Below are 20121 nucleotides of genomic sequence, written 5' to 3'. Positions count from 1 at the left end.
TACCTTAAAGCAGAATCTCCTCGTTGAGGCTGTGTGGTCAGGGATTAGCATAACCATTTCTACAAGAAGGGCAGGTGATTTAATAGGAATATGAGCTGTCGTTTAAAGTAGTTTTTATATTAAATGTTGTGTCAACATAATTTGAATGACACTGTTGGGCAGAAAAACTGGGTAGTTTGTTCATTTTATCTTCAAGTGTAATTTAAACATGAAAATAGGTTCAAAGTTTTGATGTTCAATACTTTTTTTTTATCCCAAACAAAATATAAATGCAGAATGCGTAGTTCTTCTTTGGCAAACCAAGAATTTCTGACTCCGCTGATCGACATTCTAGCTTTATTTAATTGGTGCAATTTGTCCTTGATAACACTTGTCTTATGCAAATCAGTTAATTTACAAAAAAAAAAAATAAAATAAAACAGCGCGGGGAAAACTCATTTTCATTTGAAAAGGTTTATGCCAAACTGCAAATAAACGTTAAGGTCTTAGCTCAAAAGACAAGTGCTTTGTTTCTGACTTTACACAAACACTTTTGACACTTTTATCCGCCATTTTGATAATGGCATTTTGAAAAGGCCGGGAAAATCTGCTAGTGCCAGGCCCCAGCGCGGCATGAAATTAAGCAATGTGATGATACTCAAAAATTATTGATATTAAATTTTTTAATAGTCTCGTGCCGATATCAACGAGTAATTTTCAGATGGATAAAAGAACTTCTCTAGAGAATATATATCACTTGGTCTGTGATGGGAGAATAAACCCATAAGTGAAAATGGTCTATTCGCCGTTGAAGTCGTAATTCGTAAAATATGCATGATATAAAGTTAATGACACGATGCTTGAATTATATAATCGTCATCATTAATAAATGATTTCAGTTACCTTTTTGTGTTAAAAAAAAAGAAAAAAGAAAACACTTGACAAAGACAAAACAAATCACACTGTAACAGCTGTGAAAATAAAGCTTACTCTTTATACGTATATTTAACAAGTCAAGCATAAAAACAGCCGGTCTAAGTATCACCTCCGATGATGATATTTTAGGGGCGAATCTAGAAAACATTAGCGCAAAAAAATTGAATGAGTTCCAGTTGCTTTCATCACCGATTTCGACTTCAAATGACTGGATCGTGTGGCTGCTTCTCCCCATTACGATAAGTAACCACAGCAACTGTCAGCGGTCGTTGCGACTTGACACCGTGACTGCTTTCCTGGTTCCCGCCAATTTTGCTTAGTACCCAGTCACCCAGAGTGAATTCCTAACTCATATCCATAATCCAGTTTAATTAAGAACGACCACACGAAATCCTCCTAAATAGATTTTTTAAAGAAATGACACGAGGCACCTAGACACAATGTCACGAGATACGTTTGCTTTTTTTTTTATTTTTTCAGTTTTGTTTGTCCTCCCTTTTGCAGCGTTTCGTTCCCGTAACCTTCAAAACTGATTCATGTTGCCTTGTTCCCTAAAATATTTTGCCTCTGTTCCCTGTTCCCCAGTTGAAATTGACCCTCTGTTGTGGATTGACAAGGCCGATAATGGTGCTTTTTAAGAACTTTTAAATATTCTTAAATATTACAAGGACGAATCCGGAAAATTTAGATAGAGGGGGGCCGACAAAAATGCGGCAGAGCGCAAGCCATACCCCCTCACCCCCCCCCCCCCCTGCCCCTAAAGTGAATGAAAAATTCATTTTCCTGGCGATGGGTCCTGCTTATAGAATTCTGGGAGCATTTTGAAAATACAAGAAAAAAAGGGGGCGCGCCCCCTAGGCATCCTTATCCCCAAAATCCGCCCCTGAATTAGTAAGAAAAGAAAAGTTAGTGAAGGTACTTAGGTACTTAACTGTGACAGGAAAAACAAATAAAAAATGGCAAAGGAGAAGCCATTAGAGGCCCATATAAAAAGAGTCTAACCCTCACACAAGCCAAGCCGCTATAAATCAATCAGTCACGACATCTCAGCTTTAAGCTTTTTTTATTAGGAATTTCTAACTATTTGTACATTTGACAGTCTAGGTTTGTATTGTGGATTATTCATAAACAAAATGACGATATTTAATCTAGCTTCCCAAATTTAGCTTGGTATTTCTTTCTGGCCGTCTCGTCCATGACAACGGTTGCAACAATATTTCCTTCCTCGTCAGCTGTTGTGTTCTGGACTGTTGTCTCGTGGTAAAGCCAGCTACAACGTGCAAACGAAAAAACAAACAAGAAAAGGTATTCATCAACAAGCAGCCTACAAAGCTTATCAAAAGGCCATTTCCGAGTTACCTTGTGCCTCTGTTTCAAAAAGAGTCCTTGATTTGCATAAAAATGAACTTGTACGCGAAACTGATTTTTATATAAATGATTTCGCAAGAAGACTCGTTTCGATACTGAGGCACTGGGAAATGACCTATTTACCTAGCATGCTTTACGCGAAGAGTCACCTGATAAACTCGCATCATCTCGCAGGTTGTCACGTGTTTTCGTCACGTGTCACTGTAACGTCATGTCGTTACAGCCCAAGAGAAAAATCTCGATCTGTAACTTACCATACGGACCTCGAACTCGGTTAGTAAGAAGGATGTCTTACATGTATCCTGTCTAACTGCCAAGGTACGGTGATACGTGCATCATACTGCAGTCAGTTATCAGTTATTCGTCTTGTGTAGAAAGCTTCTAATTTGTCATAGAGCTTGTCCGGGTTGTTTTTGGTGGAGGGGAGGGGGGCGGGGGGGAATTCAGTGTTTTCCCTGAAATGACATACAACTGTAGGAAGGCTCCCACAAATCCATTATAGCTCATTGGCACATATAATGTGTCGGCCACTGAGCCAAAGGGTGAGGATTCGTCGACTTCTGTTATACATCATGTATTCATGAGCTTTTATTTTTATCTCACCTGAGCTGTGGTCCATCAGGGGGAAAAACAAGTTTTCTTATCTGCCTTCCTGTGGATGCCATAATTCCTTGTTCAATCTTACTATGCAGTTCATTCAGACCTGTCTTGTTGACAGAAGAGATGCTCACGCGTTTGTCACTCAGCACACCAGATTTTACTTCCAGACTTTTCTCGTCACTACAACGAAAAGGGCAGTATGCAAGGTCCTTGAGCAGAAAAACAAGTTACTATATTACACACAATATCCAATATGTTCAATTCATATGCTCGCTATTTTCTGCATACATGTGCAAGTAAATCCATTGGCATATTCTGTCTTTCTGCACAACTTATACTGTGATTGCTGGACTACACCTGCTTTGAATCAGTAAGAAACAGAAAAAGGCACTTAGTAATGCCCTTGCACATGGGGCGAATCATGAAACTATACATAGCACCTTTAAGTCCACACAAGGACGATTGCAACCCAGCTCTAACCATCTCCTGGATGGGATGCTAGTCCATCGCTGGCTACCTCACAGCATGTTGAAAGGTTGCCCCAACAATTCCCCACTACTAATTTATACATCTGGCAGGAGACAGCAGGCACTGCGGGATTACAGTTCATTCCCTGATGGTGACCCTGCAGGATTAAACCTGGGCTGCTCAGTCCAAAACTCAGCACAAAGTGTTCGGTCAACATGCCCTCCACAAATACTAAACAACCAACTGCATGTGCATGATTATATATCTACACCTAAATTTCCAGGAAATACATGTAAGCTGGGACATGCAGACAATATTACTGTATCTGTAGTTAGTGATGCATACCAAAGATCAATCTTATTCTGTGCCTCAATCATGCTATCAAACAGAGGTGCCTTGATATTGAGTTGCTTTTCAAGAACTGTCATGACATCTTCCAGTTGTGCTTCACATTCAGGATGGCTTATATCACGCACATGGACAACTAAATCCTACACAGACAAGGATAGTTCATTTATTAATTTTTCAGCTGGAAAATTTGGACTTCCCTAAAATAAATGTAGGTGCCATTCCAGACTGAAATTACCAGAATCTAATAATAATAATAATAATAATAATAATAATAATAATAATAATAATAATAATAATAATGTAATAATAATATATTAATGTATATTGTGCTATTTATATAATCTGTGGGTAAATAGTAATTAATTAATTAATTAATTAATTAATTAATTAATAAGAACTCTTATTTCAGTACTAACTACTGGTTCTCTCATTTGGAATTCCTTGCCTACAGGTACAAGTATCACTACATGTAGGTAAGTCAAATTCACTTTCACTTGAATTTTGCACGGCCCTCAAGAACTTTATGCGTGACTGTTACATGCACGCTGTATATAACTTATCAATTGTCCAGCAATTAATTAGGGCATGAAGAAATACTTTTTATTACAACATTATTAAATGCTCTGTGTAATCTAATTTAATTTTAGCTGGATCACTTTAGAAGCTACCTACATGTACTCAGTAGTTGTTAGATCAAAAATCTGAGCAATTGATCTGATCAGAAAACCTACCGAATCTGTAATATCTTCTAATGTTGCAGAAAATGACTCAACAAGTTCCGGAGGAAGATCAGAAACAAATCCCACAGTGTCAAGAAACAGTACTACCATCCCTGATGGGAGTTTGCCTGGGTGAGCCGTCACATCAAGTGTCGCAAAAAGTCTGTCTTCGGGCTGCATCTTGGCTTCATCTGTCAATGCTTTTATGAGGGTTGTCTTACCTTATACATGGATCAAGAAACAAAAACACAATTTTCTGACAGTGACAACAGTTGCAAGATAATGAATGTAGCCTGCAAACTGGATGAGCATTCACCACTTACCGTCTCGACATCTTTGCAAGTGAGGCCTAGCATTTAGACAGGCAGTATGTATTAGATGAATTAGCTTATCGTAAGACAGAGTAAGCGGGTCTAACTACAGTATACATGTACATACTTTACATGCCATATTGGAATGAGAGAATACTTTTACAAATACATAGCTGAGGGGACAAAGAGCACCCCTCAGAAAAAAACAAAAAAAAAAACAACCAGGCTAATTAGGGTAAGTGAGGAAAAATGAGGATGGATGGATTGTACATCGTAGCTCCCTTCTGTAAAAAGAGCCAAGTAATTTGCGACGTTCTACGGTAATTGCCTGTCTTCCAATTACTCACATCACAGGTTAAGTACACATAAATTCCATAAACAATGTGCATGACTGTCTATTTCTTAACTGTATTTTGATTATTACATGTATGTAAATCACTGTACCTGCATTGGTGTACCCTACCACTGCAACAGTTGGCACATGCCTTTTATGTCGATGATGTCTGACTTGTTCACGTTGCTTTTTGATAACATCTAGCTTCTTTTTTAGCTTTCGTTCTCGTTCAGCTATGATCCTCTTTTGTTTCTCAAGGAGTGTTTCTCCAGATCCTCCTCTGGTGTGTGTTCCACCTCTCTGCTGGTCATAACTTCCGCCAGTATTTTCACCTGCATGTGCTAGTCTTGACCTGTGAGATATTGGAAAAATACATGTATGCTAAAAATTATTTCCAAAATATTTTCTCTCTAGTTTGCCCTTCTATTGGAGAAATACTAACATTGACGCATTTCATCCCAAAAGCCATACAATAAGTCCTTTAAGGATTGATCTATAGGAGAATCTTTGTTTACATGTACAATATTTGCCTCATTACCATAAGCGATACAGTTTCCGATGGAGCTACAAAGATATTAATACTGAATATTGAAAGGGCACAGCACGATTAACTGTCTCAAGGAATTTGAGTGCAATGTGTTGAATACTTTTTGTGCAACGTGGGTTTGAAAGCTCAAAATTTTACAAAGAATGTATGAGCTCATTAACGGTTTTGCCACACAGAAATTTTGATGTTTTTGAAAGCCAATTTCTCCTTGAATATTACACCCAAAGAGCCAAAAATTTCACCACTTACTAAGTTTCACAAGCTCTTTAAGTTTTCGTAGTAAAATCGTGTCTAGCATGATACCTTCTATGCGCAAAGTTGTATGTTAATGAGGAAAAATGTAAACAATGACGACAGCAAAGATTCGCCTATTAAGAACCAAGCTTGTTTGGTCAAGATTGCTACAGGTAGATATTGGCCTCATTCTGTTTTTGCCAGTTTATGGACATTGACTCAGTGTCAACCCACAAACACACACAAAAAAGAATTTGGCCAATATCCAGCCATCTTGACCTCATGCTTGGTCAATAACCCATATCATTGTATGGACCCACTCGGTTAATTTGTAGTAGTTAGTATTAGGGGTTTACCTGATGTAGGGCAGCTCTGCTAATTCCACTTGAATCTTGGCCTCTGCAGTTTTGGCCCTTTCCTTGAATATTTGTAGCACTATACCAAACCTGTCAAATATCTTGACATTCCAAAGGTCTTCCAGTTCCTTGTGTTGCCTTGTGTTAAGCCTAGCTACATCGATAAAAACACTCTCAAGTGGCGTAGACGACTCTCTCATTTCTTGGAATTTCTCAGTCAACTCCTCGATCTTTCCTTTTCCGAAAAACGTCTTTCCATCCATTTTTCTGACGGATTCTATACTTTTACCCACAACCTTCCAATTTTCTATCGACTCGACTAGGGCACACGCCTCATCCAACCTGTGCTCGTTTGTAACATTCCGAAAGCGATTCTTTCCCCATTTAAAATTGGGTTCCAAGACGAAAACTTCGTGTAGTTTCCCCGCGTATTTGTCGTGGTGGTAGTGGTGGTCAGCTCGAAGCGTCTGCAAAATTTCCGTGCTCTCTGGGTGATCTTCATCCTCATCGTGTGAAGCTGAAGTGTCTTTGCTGTGTTTAGAAAAACACCTTGATAAAGTGACCCCGCCAAAACGCGAAGGGAGAACAAAACGATCCCATGGCGAACGTGCCCGGGAACACTCAACGGTAAATGAGCGGAGCCATCGTGTTCCTTGAGTGCAGAAAACTAAATACCTTTTACCAAGGTAGGCAGTCCTAAAAGTACTCATTTACAACATTTAGTCAATAAGACAAGGAGTTAGCGAGTATCAAAACAAAACCTCCATACAACAAGCAAGGCGTTCTTAATCACAGAATGAGGAGATCTGGGAACCATTACCGGTATTTTTTTTGGTCAGCGTCTATTCGCGCATTACCTCTTTGGCATAATCCGCTGTCAAGCAGGTAACTGCAGCTGCCAAGATGGCGCCAAAAAGGCCGAACTGTTTTAATTCTTGAAAATTCATGAATTCACTGTTTTCATATGTGGGTAGTATCAAATATTGGAAATTGTGTAACATGGATGAAAGGAAGACTGGCTTTTCTCACCCTTGTGAGGTAGGCTTTTTCAATCACGAGTGATTTAAAGGGTTATTTTAGAAATGAGGTATATAAGCGTACTGCAAAAATTGCATACAAAAAGTCATGTATGTGGTAATTTCACATAACACGTAGTTGTTGTTTGTTAATTACATGTTGGAATAATCGTCAACAAAGAATGTAAAGTTTATGAGTTTGGTCCTGAAAAGCTATGATTTTAATCTTTTTTTTTTTGTTTTTTTTTTTGTTTTGATCTTTGATGTTATTATTAGAGAAGTACAATTTGCACATGTTGTATGCGGAAACTGCAACGTATAATAGGTTTACATGTAAGCTTATGTAGAAATTTCAGTATGAAAGTTCCTTTATATTCTAATCATTACATTGCAATTAGTCTTTATGATGTTAACTCAGTTAGGTGCCCCTAATTAGTAGCAGTGCTAAATCTTGTTGACATGGGAAATAAAATGTTTTTGGTGAGGAATTGCAACAACTTCAGAATACCCTGCCACACACACCCTCCTTAAATCTACTGCTCCTGTAGTCCTTGGTCCATACTCGGCTAGTGAGTCAATATGTATTGACTCGGTGTTAAACTGAAGTGCTACCGTGGTCCGCAGTATCATAGTGGTTGACTTTGAAATTAGGTAAGTATTGTAAACTACTGCTACCGTGGTCCGCAGTCCCATAGTGGTTGACTTTGAAATTAGGTAAGTATTGTAAACTACTGCTACTGCAGTCCGCAGTCCCATAGACTTTGTAATAAAGGAAACATTGCATGGCTTTCTGCGGAGACGTTTCGGCAAATCATATCACTTGTCTGCAGACGTTTAGAGAACAAAGTATACGTTGCATGTATTCTTCTTGTTTTGTTTGCGTGTGTACTTAGGTTACATTTCAGGAGAACTGAGGAGTTTATGACTGCGGACCATGGTAGCAAGATTTGATGAGGAGTATTTCAGTGGCAGGGTATTCTGAAGTTTAGCCGAGGAATCAAAATAAATCTGAAGTGGAATTTGTTGGCATTAGAGCTAGAAGAAACTTGACGTTATATAAAATGAGATGAAGTAGTCAAGTTAGAGTAAAAGATTAGAGAAATATAGGTGACTCCTTTGAAATTTGCAACAGGTTATGTGGCATGGAGAATTTTTCATGTAACATAATCCTCACAATGAGCACTTTAGACATGTATAACAGATTCACTGAATCCTGGCCTAATCAATCAAATTATTGAATAGTTCGATTGACTTCAGGTGGGTTTCCCAATTAAACAAACTCTTGTAAAGGTGTAAAGGTCCCTATTTTCATCTACAGATAGGGTACATTGTACTATGTTGCGATAAAACAATGGCTATGGAAATCATAACTAAATAGAGATGTCTCTGTTTATTGTACAGATCACGTAGGAACACTTTAATTGGCATTGCTGTGTTTACTGTTCTTTTCATATGGACCATATCAAGATTCATGCCTCGTCATAGACGTGGCCAACTACCTGAATCACCAGGTAAGTCTTATTGTATCAAGTAGTAGAACAAATGTAAATTGAATTTGCTTGTCTGCTATGCACTTGGAACTTTAGGTCAAGAGATAATTACACATGCAGATTTATAAAATAATGTACAGCTCAGATTTCTCTGTGGAAGACATGAGGATAGTTTTGTGTCCTATATACAGTTGTATGTACATGACTGTATGAAGAAAGGAAAATGAAAAAGAAGGTTAAAATAGGACATACATGTACCTGTATCTCTCTGTGTATACATGTAGTATAATTAATAATCTACATCTATTGATCATTGCATCCTTGTGCCTTATTTTCTCAGCATATGATAAAGTGTGCCTAAGTGATGTCTTAGTAAAGTGGAAACAAGGGACTGCAGATGGTGATGTAGTGATTTTTCACAAGCCTTTAGAAGCACTGGAAAATCCATACTTACCTTTTGTTGGTAAGTAAGTAGTTGCACAAGGTTGTTAGTAGAATACGTTTTAATATATAAAATACATATGTACATTTAAGAGCCATAATAAATTGTAGCTTGGCAATAACAGAGTTGGCCTTTTACAAGCAACTACATGTAATATGGACTCTTCAAGAGGGGCCTACATGGTAGTATTTGTCTGCACTGCTAACAATTTTATTTAGCAGGCAAAGTTTTCTACAGCCTACATTTTCTGTGCACGCTTGTCTGTCCTATTTGCCCACTAAAACATTTTGAGTTTTGCTAACAAGTTCTAAAAATTGGAAGATGATGTATGAATTATTTTGTATAATTGATATAAAATTTGATATCACTACATGTGTAAATGCTCATATCTTGATTAAGTGGAACAGTAACTTTGGTTAAATGATAATGAATATAAAAAAATTGGTATCTACATATACACTGTACTCAGTTTGAAAATACAATTTAAATTAAGGTAAGTTAGAAAAAGGTGAATTACAGGTACAAAGTAAATTTAAATTAGAGTCTCTTTATAGACACAGAAGAATCAGAAGCTTCAGTGTTTTGTTTCAATGCCTTCTCTCTACAGGAAATGGAAATGTAGGAGTGGTAGCAACAGATGGATCCTTTCTTCATCTTGCTTTAATCCAGCCTAACATGAACTGGTTAAAGCTGCCATTCTCTCCTCTTGTGACAGCAAAAGCTGCCAATGTACCCAAGGCAAAAGGTACTGTGATTGTATTAGATAGTTGAATTGCACTATTTCCAGCTCTCAGGAGGAACGAAAAATAGCAATAGTAATTTTTTTTTTTGTATAGTAAATAACTGAAGGACAAATCCGAGGGAAATGGTTTTGAGACTGAAATAACAGGGCATTGGAAATAACCAAGTTGGAATAAATAAATGGGGTCTGATTGTATTAAACTCCACAACTGACAAGGAAAAACAGGAAGACAAAAATGTGAGTCAAGCAAAATAAAATATTTGGCCAGGCCTGAATATCCTTTTCAACCTGTTCTAGAAAATCTTTCCTATTTGTTTTCTGTTCTGATAACCTTGAAATTTGATGTAAACTTTGACAAGTACTATCAAATTTTCAAAATAACTCAGTCCGCAAAGTATTTGAATGTATTATGAATAAACTGTGTAAACAGGATACATGTACAATTTACCTATAGATAGGCTGCACGCTGAATTGTGTGTTGACAGTAATTTTGCTTATGATACTTTAACTTTGTTTAATTTGTATGTAGCACTCTGGGCCACAAACTAGCAATAAGCATAGAACTGAGTATTTTTGGTTCACCATCATCAGTTGTTTATCATTTTGTAGCCACCACATTAGTGTTGTGATGCTAGTGCCAACTGCTTACACAGAGAAAATTTACTTAATCTCCAAACAATACCCCATCAATGATCATGTTTGGGTTCATCTGCCGGCTTTGGTGTGGATCTTTTACAAAAGATCCTATTTACTTTAGTTTCTATTGGTTGCTTCAAGAAGTTTGTAGCTCGCATCTGAAAGTCGCATGAAACTCAGACTGTGTTTGGGTTAGTATTCTAAAAGGATGTTTAATCCTCCAAGGTCAGTTGTCCTGTGTGGCCCACACATAGCTACCAAAATGGTATTTAAGTATGTGTGATTTCTTATTAAAATTATTTTGATCACAACTATTTATTTATTATTACTTTTGATTAACAGAAGCGACAATTATCGATTTTAAGCAAGGATTGGTTCATCAACTGCAGACATACTCTTATGTAAGTACAATAAGAGGGTAAATTTAACATGATCACTGCATGTACCCAGTTTCGTTGATCAGCCAAGGGTAAATTTTGTGATAATACTCCTCCAATTTTGTCCTTAATTTTAGTTTTTATTTGAGAAGATCTGTTGCAGTGAGGCCACTCAAACTATGAACACTTGACACTTTTCCATGCTTTTTTTTTGCTGACTACAGAGTCAGGGTTCTTCATGTTAAAGACCGTGTTTACATTTGTAGACATGTACACTGTAAAACGGTGAATTCTTTTGCACCATATGAAGAGGATTCTTTCTTTAGAACACCAAACTGTATACTAGAGTTTTTGACATAGTTCAAATTCAAGGAGAGGTTACTTTTAAGCGACTCTGTACAATTAAACTAGTAAGAATGATTGTCCAGTTAGATGGAAATGTAAATTGAACATGTCTGTTAAATTTTCTGACCCAGTTGCCAGGAAGGTTCCAGATGCCATTCTTCTTCTGAGTTGCACTTCCTAATTAAAAGCTCTTTATTCTCATCATTCTTCTTTAACTGAATTCTTGTTTACAGAGCCACGGCTGTATCATCATCGAGAATGTGGTGTACGCCCATCGGACTAAGTCCTCTATCTTAGTCCAAGAAGTTGTGGTCGTCAACCATGGGGTTTGTATACAGAACAATATTTTGTTTTTAAAAATTGTCTGACCAATACAAATGTAATTGATTGTCATTTCTTCAGAAAAAAATTGTTAGTACAGGTACTACTAAGTTTAAGGCCATTTTCTTTTGGACAAGAACGAATCGTGCCACACCCCTCAAAACTGTTTGCATGTAACTCCCAGGGTGAACAAAACTTAGTAACAGTACCTCCCTAACAGCAGTTTAATTCAAGACATTTTTGAATTAGGCAGCTGTAGGGAAATTTGTCGAAGAAGAAGAAAGATATACAAAATTAGATTAGCGTTGATTTCCCTGTTTCCCTTAGAGTCAGATATCATAAAGTGCTTTGTTTGGTATATTATTCATGACTGTTGAAATTATTTTTTATATTTTATTTTTTAAAAGTCAGATTTCATGATCAAAGTCAATATAGTATAGATACATTTTTTGAAATATAATACAACACACTAAACAGTTTGGTTTTACTAATCTTACTGGTTATGACGACCCTTGATTTTCAGCATGCTGGAATCAAAGTTTTACTGGCACATGAAGGAGCAAACTCTTGGAAAGGTTCAACAACTAAAAGTTTAAGGTAATTGCCTTGCTGATTGTCTCTTGAATTTAAATAGTTTTCAAGCACCTACTTTTAATGTAATCAGAGCGAGATGACATGGGTGTCAACTCTTTCTTTGTGTTTAGGTTCATGCTTGCTTCCTTTCACCGTAGTGGTCAATTCGCATTAAACTAGCCAAGAAAAAGATGAGAGATGAGACTTCATTGAACACTCCCCTGAGGGGCTTTTGTGGTCACGCCTAAGTTTGCGTTCGCTTTTGCATTCTTGTTTGCGTCGGCGTTTGCGTTGACGACTTTTCGTTCACGTTTGTATCCACCTTTGCGTTCACGTGTGCTCTTGCCTTTATGTTCGTGTTTGTGCCAACGTTCGTGCTCCTGTTTCGTTCCCGTTTGCGTTTCGTTAGCGTTTGGCCCTCACGTTGCGTTTGGCTGCATTTCTCTTTGCATTCGCAGTTGCGTTCACGTTGACGTGGTCCATGTTTACTGAACATTATAAGAAAAATCAGCAAAACAAATGAAGGAAACTATGAAGGTGCCGGACTTAGAAACTTTCTAAGCTAGTTACAGTTACAGATACAGTTTTGCGGCACTCCTTATCCAAGGTATTTTGTCTTTCAGCTTTGAAAGAACCATGGACCCGTCTAAAGCACACTACACCCTCTCCCACGGGCAGGTTGCCCATGTTGATAAATCAGAGCGTGACATCAACGTAACAGTAGCAACCTCAAGAGTACCCAGTGAGATGACTGTGCAAGGACAAAGGTGTGCGAGGATTTTATACTACGGAAAATCTCACTGCCTGATTAAGGGATGGAGGAAACTGGGTCTTTTCCTTTACATCCTGCCTCACTTTATTGGATGCGATGAAGAGAGGACACACTCCTCTCCCGCTTCATATAGGGAAGGGGTTATCTTCACTTCGGATCTCCCCCCCCCCCCCCCCCCCCATCTGCATTTTAACACCTAAGCATATTTACGTTTTGTAATAAACAAAAGAACAGTTTCCATACAACGTAAAAATTGCTTAATATATGTGACCCTTTCATTGTAGAATAGCTCTTTGCGTGATGATCAAAAGAAACTGTTGCCTTATTCTAGTTGCGGCATGTCTCGTTGACAAATTTTGTCCATTTGATGTACTTAAATTTTGTTAATGTGCTTGACATTTTCGTATGCGAGAGAATTTTTTTTAGTTTTGTAGTGCCTCTAAGAATATTCTAGCTAGCAACATAATTAACGTGCCTGTTTGATCGAATCTGTTCATAAACGTTTTAGTCCATTTAGCATTGCATTTTTTACGTGTGGCTGTATTCCATTTAACATTTTTGACCTTTTACATATGTCTCCGTTTAGCCTACAGTAGGTTTTATATTTAAACTACACTACAAGCAGCCTCATTTACCATTTAGCTAGAGCGGGAAAAATTCATAGGACCGAAATGTATCCAAAGGTTACAGCTACGCAAAGATCGAGTTGAGCGAGAAACAGTCAAAAAATGGCTGTGCCAAAACATGCACCATTTTCCCATCTTATTTTTCCAGTTTAGTTTGAGTATGAATTTGTTATTTGTCGTCTATTTCAGTACTGGAATCTTGCGCCACTTGACCGTTGTGCGCACTTCAAGTTTGTTTGGTCATGTGACCAAACCTGCTCCTGCTCCTGTAAACATTGAAAAACTGCAGGAGGAAGCACAAAAGGTATCGAGTAAAGAGTAGTCAATTTCGTTTTGTTTTGTTGTTGTTAACCTGGTCTAGTGAACTCAAAGTTGAAAAACCATTTGTGTCCAATGCGTTTTGTAGGACTGACTCATGCTTATTTCCTAAACGTGCTTTCACAAAGATCTTGCTGTACTTTTCGAACATGCGCTTAGGAAGTTTAATTATCACAATTTTTCTTCAGAGGAAAGCCTAAGGTTAAATTTCCAGAATTAATTTTAAGGAGTGACAATCACATATTCTATTTGTTGGTAGAGTGACATGTTTTTCGCTTGAAACAAAAAGTGACTATTCCGGTACGAACTTTCAATTGGATTACATTTTTACTACGTTGTAAATTTCGGTGCTTTTGTGAAATCTTTATTAGTTAATTACTATTTACTGTACTTTTTCTCATCACTTAGGAACTCAGAGCTCTTGTCTCATTAGACAAACCTGAATCATTGAGGGAATCTCACACTACAGCGTGGAAAGAGGTATAGCACTGACATGTACTACATAGCACTGCCGACAACATCTGGAGATTTGTAATCCTTGAATTAAAATTAACAACTGCGTCGCAAAGTGGTGAATGGGTGCTTGAGGCATCCAGGAGATACCACTATGAGCAGCCAGCTTCTAGTTGGAGACCGCTCCCATGGCTGGCAAATCCTGGCAACCCAGCCATGAGTCTCCACGTGAAAGGGGGAAAGCAGGCACCCATCACACTAATAAAACAGTGGAAGGAGAGGGAGGGACAGGGGGGGAGGGGGGAAAGAACCTCTGAGAAGAGTCCCCTCGGTTGAAACCCTAACACTCCTGGAAAACCCTGACTCGACGCAAAACTACTACAACGCCTTATGGCCCAAGAACATGTGGAATCCCGGCGCATGCGCAGATCTAATCGCCGCTGATTGCGAAGGCAAGACTTGCGCTCCTTATTGTTAACTCCGTTAAATTGCATTTAACTGCATTAAATAACAGGGGTAAATATCACGTGATGTAATACCTCGGGTAAAACTGGGAATTACCCTTGGATATCCCCAGTTCCCGGGAGGTGTCCCCAGACAACTAACGAAATGATACGTTGTTTTATTGCCCAGCTGTCCGAGACAGGCCTGTTTGTAGACCCTCACCATGATCCAGATACGCCGTCCGGTCTTGAGGTCAACACCACAATGTATTACGTTCTGTCATCATTTCCATCCCCCATTCATGATGGTGCCAGCGCTCAAGTACACAAAGATGAAATGGAGAAACTCCTTCATATTCCAGATCACTGTTTTGGCGGTCCACCTACTATGTGAGTGTGAAAAGTTTGTCACTGTCATTGCTGGCTTGTTTGTTTGTTTGTCTTTTTTTCTGTTTAGATGATCTGTCGAAGATTTCTGAAGATCAGCCGATTTGTTCTCAGGGTCATATTTATGTGCTTTAATGTTTCAGTTACACCTTTTATTTATTTATTTATTGTTCCTTATAAAATTAAGGCCTGACAACTTATCACGCATTTTTTTTCAGAAACTACCCATGTAATTTAGCCACATGTCTGAGGTCTCGTGCACTCTACCCCGGAGAAATTTGAAAACGGAATTTTCGCTCTGAAAACGCACAAATGGTATCCGTCCACACTAACCTGGATAAATTTGAAAACGCAACAATCACCGGTCATTTTGGATTTGCGTTTGAGGGAAACTCAGGCAGAGAAATCACGTGATTATCGTGACGCCATTGTTCTCGAAAAGCTCAGTTTTCTAAATGTTTCCCGTCCACACTAAAATGCAAAGCCAGCGTTTTCAAATTCCTCCAGTTTGAAGAGCGTTTTCGAAAAAAGTCAAAATAAATTTGCGGTTTCAAATTTCTCCCGCGTAGGGTAGACTGACTCTTTGCACGGTTTGTTGTTTTATGATAGAGAAGATAAAATAGTCTGTTCACGCACTCTAACATCCTGAAGGGCGCGAGCAAAAATAAAACACTGCATACATTATAAGAAAGACGAAACTGAGTCATACTGTGGACAAACTAGACAAAAGCATTTTCTACTCCAGGCACTCAGCATCACTTTGGCCCAATCCCCGGACCGAGGCTGGTGTTACCAAAATGGCGGCGTTGTGGCAGAGGTTATTGGAGCAGAACGGATGCAGTGCGCTTGTCAAAACAGGTAACACGTGCCCTGTGAGTTTCCTAATGGGGAGGGAGGGGCATTGTATTTTGTAGATAAGTTTTCGCTGTGTTTCCCTCAGCTCTGTCTTATGTACGGTCAAATTGATGCATAGTTTGTCTGTAGTCAATCTCGTTTTCATTTTCTCCCCGGACTTTTTCTCCTGGAGTGAAAAGGAGACGTGACTGATAGCAATGGTCGACGGAATACAAAGTGAGAGCTCAGCAAGTGTAGTTTTCGAGGCTTGCTGTCTGCTAGAGTTGTGGTCTCCGCCGAGGTGAATTTATAACATCCCATTCCGACCCGTCCTGTTCCCTTCGTCTCATTCCATCCCGTCCCGTATCATCCCGTCCCGTGTCATCCCGTCCCGTACCATCCCGTCCCGTATCATCCCGTGCCATCACACACAACCTCGCTTTCTCTTCATTTTTCTCTTTTTCAAGTAGGAAGGAGGGAGGGGGCAACACTCTCAGTCACGTCTTGTTACTGAACCCGGAGTTGGCTTGTTTAATAGAGGGTCTGGAAGGTCTTGTGAATGTGCCTTGGTTTAATTGTTCTTCTAAATCTGTCATACACCATGATGAGATCAGTTGATAGATATATTTTATTTTTATTTATATTTTCTTCGTTTTCTTTTCTTTTTTTTTTCTTGAAGGTGTCATCGGCATTGTCCAAGCAATCACGCTGAGCTTTGGAGGCCTGCAGTTCTCGGCTGGACACTTTGAATTCGCCGCTAACCCCGCCTCGCTTCATACCAGTATCGTCTTCCGCCATATACACCTGTATGAAGATATGGATATTTATCTCACGGTGCTGGTGAATGAAGAAACCGGGCATGCAGAGAAACTTCTAGTTAAACCGGTCAAGGGAGGGAAGACTCCTCTGTATGCGTGCGAGGCAGGCTGTCAGTACGACCCTGTAGAAGTCGGGTGGGTAGATTGTCTTGTCACGCAATCTTAATGGATAGAAAATTTGGTGACTAAGAAAGATTTCGTGGGGAGGGGGAGAACAGCAGTCAGTCAATCAATAGCAAAGCTGCTAGTTGATATGTTTTGTTCTGCCATTAGAGCAATCTACCCCTGAATGTGGAAAAAATTCGCGTTTCCGTTGGTTTTGTTTTTCGACGCTTAGTGATTGGTTAAAAAAAAAACTCGCGCCACTTTCTCAACCAATAAGAAGTTAAACCCAAACCAATCGTGACATGCTCGAACACGTTTTCCCGGGCTACGCGCCACTGATTGGTTCACTGGATTGTCCATGTCCTTTGTGATTGGCCAATTTGATGATTTTGGTTTTGCTTCTATGACGCTCAGTTGAGACCATAATTTACTTGAAAGCACTTTCTGACGACTAATTTTTTTCCCCCTTTGATTTTTTAAGTTGATACATGCATACATCCTTTATTGACTTTCCCCAAAGACCAAGCGTTCGAGGTTACTAAGTTGTTTATTATATGACTTTATCGGCCCGTGGGCATAACGGGAGAATAATGCCCTAGAATTAGCCAATCAGAGCGCACGTTACATCGGTTACAAACACAAGCCATATAATAACTATTTATTAATCTAGACAAGTTAACCTATAATCCTTCAACTAAACGAAACAGAGAGAGCGTTTATGATCGGGTGATGTAGCAGCTCTCGTAAGGTCTGACATGAATGGCTTGTTACCCTTTGAGAGAACAATAGAACAAACAACAGAAACAATGCCCCTAGCCCTAAAACGATAACAGCTGCTAACAGTCAAGAGAATTACAAGCTTAAGAGTGTTGCTACGCTTCTGTTATGATCCCGAGAAACAGGATTATGCCTCAACCACGTAATAATTAGGTAAATGAAATGGACTCACTACCCTTGCGAATGTGAATTTGCTCCAAACTGGAACAAAAACCGCTTATTGTGTATAGTCGAGAGAATATGAATCATAATCTCTTGGTATAGTACAGTACTTACGGTATATACTCCATGAACTAGTGTAACAAGAATAGTGACAAAAACCACTCAATGTTCATAGTACAGTGTTTATGTAGCTTTGCTTTCGTAAACTATTGTTTTCTCTTCAATAACTGTGTCACTTTCGATTTCAGTGAATCTGAAGTGACCTTCCCAGTGCGCATGACCAGGCCTGTCACACCGCTGCTCTATATATCGCATAACAAATCGGAGCTGCTCGAGCTCAGGAAACACGTGTTTATAAAAGATGCTCATGAAGGTAAAAATAACCTGCAAGAATTGTTCGTATTTACTGATGCTAAGGAGATCACAGCCAACATAGTCTCTCGTGGCTGCAAACTACCAGTCTTTCTTTGGCCTCGAATATCATTTCTAAACGTGGGATAATTCGATTGTCTTGCTTTAGCCGTCCTTTGTTAACCACAACCACGGGTTTGGACTGAAGGAGAAATCTCCCACTATATTTGAGCAATTCAAGATTAATCATTATTATTGAGGTAAATCCGACCGTTTTGATTGGTTCTTTCTTGGTCGGGATTTTGCTAGCGGACCATTTCCATGGAAACAGTCATAAGCCGGCGTGATTTTCAGAAAGTTGCGAGAACACTTGCGGCACATTCGGAAATCGCTCGTCAGTTTGCGATTAGGATCGGAGATCCCATATTGCTTACCAGCATAACTGAGGAAACTCTCGGTCTAAGATTATTGTGTCGTGCGGGATTCTGCGATGCATAGTTTGACGTGACTTTGAGTTCCGTTTTCTCCACAGAGTCTCTCAAGAACCACCACATTCACCACCGATCCGGTCTGCCTGCAAAGTTCTGGGTTACGATCGCCTTTTTAATCGTTGGCTTTCATCTTTACCTGGCCAAACTAATTTATTCAGAGTGCTTCAAAGAGAAGGACATTGTGCGATCGAAGATCTACATGAGCTGACATCAAGAAAATATAGATGACTCTGGCGAGAATATAGATTAGTGCTGCGTGAATAAGGGAACACAGTCCTAATCAAAGTGTCTCCCAGGAATGGGGGGAAGGGGATCCGAGGGATGGGCGGGGGCGGTAATTAGTTATGATGTTAAGGTTTGTTTTTGATTTTTGCAGACAATGGCCACTTTTTAATAAAGAAAAATATGGAGTCTTTTGGCTGCAAGGGGTTGATGGGTGCTTAGCTTTTACTGACCTACAAGAAAGGATATATGTAAAAAGAATGTATATGCAAATAATATCCCTAAGGCCAGGGAAATGGGTATCTGAAATAAGCTTACAGTGGAAGTTCACATGAAGGAACTGAATGATTTTAAGAAATTGTCCGCGCTAATTACACTGCGAAACCGTTTCGATGTATCAGTGCGCTTGTCCACCGCCTACGAAATGAATCACAGTGGGATTGGGACGCAAACTTCTCTCACGAATATCACTTACCGCGTCACGCATCCTACTAGAACTCGTAGTTCACCGGGCGGGCGACAGAAGTATTGAGACACTTCACTGTGAAAATCTATTTTCAAGCGTCTGGAAAAAGTCCCCGTCCTCCCAAACAATTTTTTTTTACCTCTAAGACTGCGTGAACCACAGCACCTTCACAGCATTTAATTGAATGGTGTTGGGGAAGGGGCATCCAGAAATATCGTTAAATGCATTTGAATAGTGTTTATAAGTATGGTGTAATGCCTTTTAGAGCGTTGGATAACATCTTTCATAAACATTCCTTGTGTCGTTTTAATCTGGATAAATTAAGCAGTATTTACAATGTCGGAGACGTAGTGATCTGTTAGGAAATATTTATAAATAAAACTCAAAGGACTTTCGAAATCCTCTGTAAGAATCATTGTTCAAACCTACCCTCGCAGTCATTTCTTATTGGCTCCGGTTTTCAAAAGCATCGAGTTATCCTCACCGGTCACATGGAGACCTTAACAATATTGAACACAGACTGGAGACAACATGGTTCACATAAAAAATTGACATCCTCGAACAGTCCTTGAAAAAAAAAAGGTAATGTTTTCTCGAAATTCCTCAAATTTTTACCGGTAGTCCGTAAATTTTGTTGAGAAGTCTTTAAAACTTGAGACAACAGGATAAACAACTGTAATTCAAGGAAAACGTTTTAAGTCTCGAAAAGAAGATTTTGATGATGTTTATATGTGAAGTACCTATCAGTTAA

General features: G+C 39.0%; 2 protein-coding genes across 3 annotated transcripts; one reads left to right on the top strand and one right to left on the bottom strand.

Annotated features, from left to right (window-relative positions):
- Window positions 1-1665: 1665 nt before the first annotated feature.
- LOC145500029 (putative GTP-binding protein 6) lies at window positions 1666-6979 on the bottom strand. 2 transcript variants are annotated; one of them, XM_081479536.1, is made up of 6 exons: window positions 6204-6979; window positions 5177-5418; window positions 4434-4642; window positions 3697-3842; window positions 2887-3063; window positions 1666-2185 (listed from the first exon to the last, which is right to left on the bottom strand). In XM_081479536.1, exons 1-6 carry the CDS (start codon window positions 6911-6913, stop codon window positions 2059-2061), a joined length of 1611 nt encoding a protein of 536 aa, XP_081335662.1. In that variant the 5' UTR covers window positions 6914-6979; the 3' UTR covers window positions 1666-2058. The 2 variants fall into 2 exon arrangements, with proteins under 2 accessions (XP_081335662.1, XP_081335663.1); XM_081479537.1 differs by lacking the exon at window positions 1666-2185 and having other exon boundaries at window positions 2898-3092.
- Window positions 6980-7106: 127 nt separating this feature from the next.
- LOC145499732 (uncharacterized protein KIAA2013 homolog) lies at window positions 7107-19765 on the top strand. Its single transcript, XM_081479255.1, has 15 exons — window positions 7107-7241; window positions 8621-8730; window positions 9050-9172; window positions 9759-9896; window positions 10872-10930; window positions 11485-11577; window positions 12096-12169; window positions 12769-12912; window positions 13733-13847; window positions 14270-14341; window positions 14948-15147; window positions 15890-16002; window positions 16658-16931; window positions 18089-18213; window positions 18724-19765. The coding sequence occupies exons 1-15, from the start codon at window positions 7168-7170 to the stop codon at window positions 18888-18890; spliced, it is 1881 nt and encodes a 626-aa protein (XP_081335381.1). The 5' UTR covers window positions 7107-7167; the 3' UTR covers window positions 18891-19765.
- Window positions 19766-20121: the final 356 nt, after the last annotated feature.

Source organism: Orbicella franksi, chromosome 10 (assembly GCF_964199315.1).
Source record: "Orbicella franksi chromosome 10, jaOrbFran1.1, whole genome shotgun sequence".
Lineage (NCBI taxonomy): Eukaryota > Metazoa > Cnidaria > Anthozoa > Scleractinia > Merulinidae > Orbicella > Orbicella franksi.
This window is presented reverse-complemented; position numbering and strand designations above follow the sequence as displayed.

Excerpts from the sequence above, each read along its gene's own strand:
- LOC145500029 (XM_081479536.1), bottom strand. The coding sequence starts at position 6,913 with ATGAGTACTTTTAGGACTGCCTACCTTGGTAAAAGGTATTTAGTTTTC. Across the intron at positions 3,064-3,696 it reads CAGAATAAGATTGATCTTTG|TGACGAGAAAAGTCTGGAAG; the intron begins GTATGCATCACT and ends TTTTCGTTGTAG. Across the intron at positions 2,186-2,886 it reads CCTGATGGACCACAGCTCAG|CTGGCTTTACCACGAGACAA; the intron begins GTGAGATAAAAA and ends TGCACGTTGTAG.
- LOC145499732 (XM_081479255.1), top strand. The coding sequence starts at position 7,168 with ATGTGGGTAGTATCAAATATTGGAAATTGTGTAACATGGATGAAAGGA. Across the intron at positions 15,148-15,889 it reads TTTGGCGGTCCACCTACTAT|GCACTCAGCATCACTTTGGC; the intron begins GTGAGTGTGAAA and ends TTTCTACTCCAG. Across the intron at positions 18,214-18,723 it reads TATAAAAGATGCTCATGAAG|AGTCTCTCAAGAACCACCAC; the intron begins GTAAAAATAACC and ends TTTTCTCCACAG.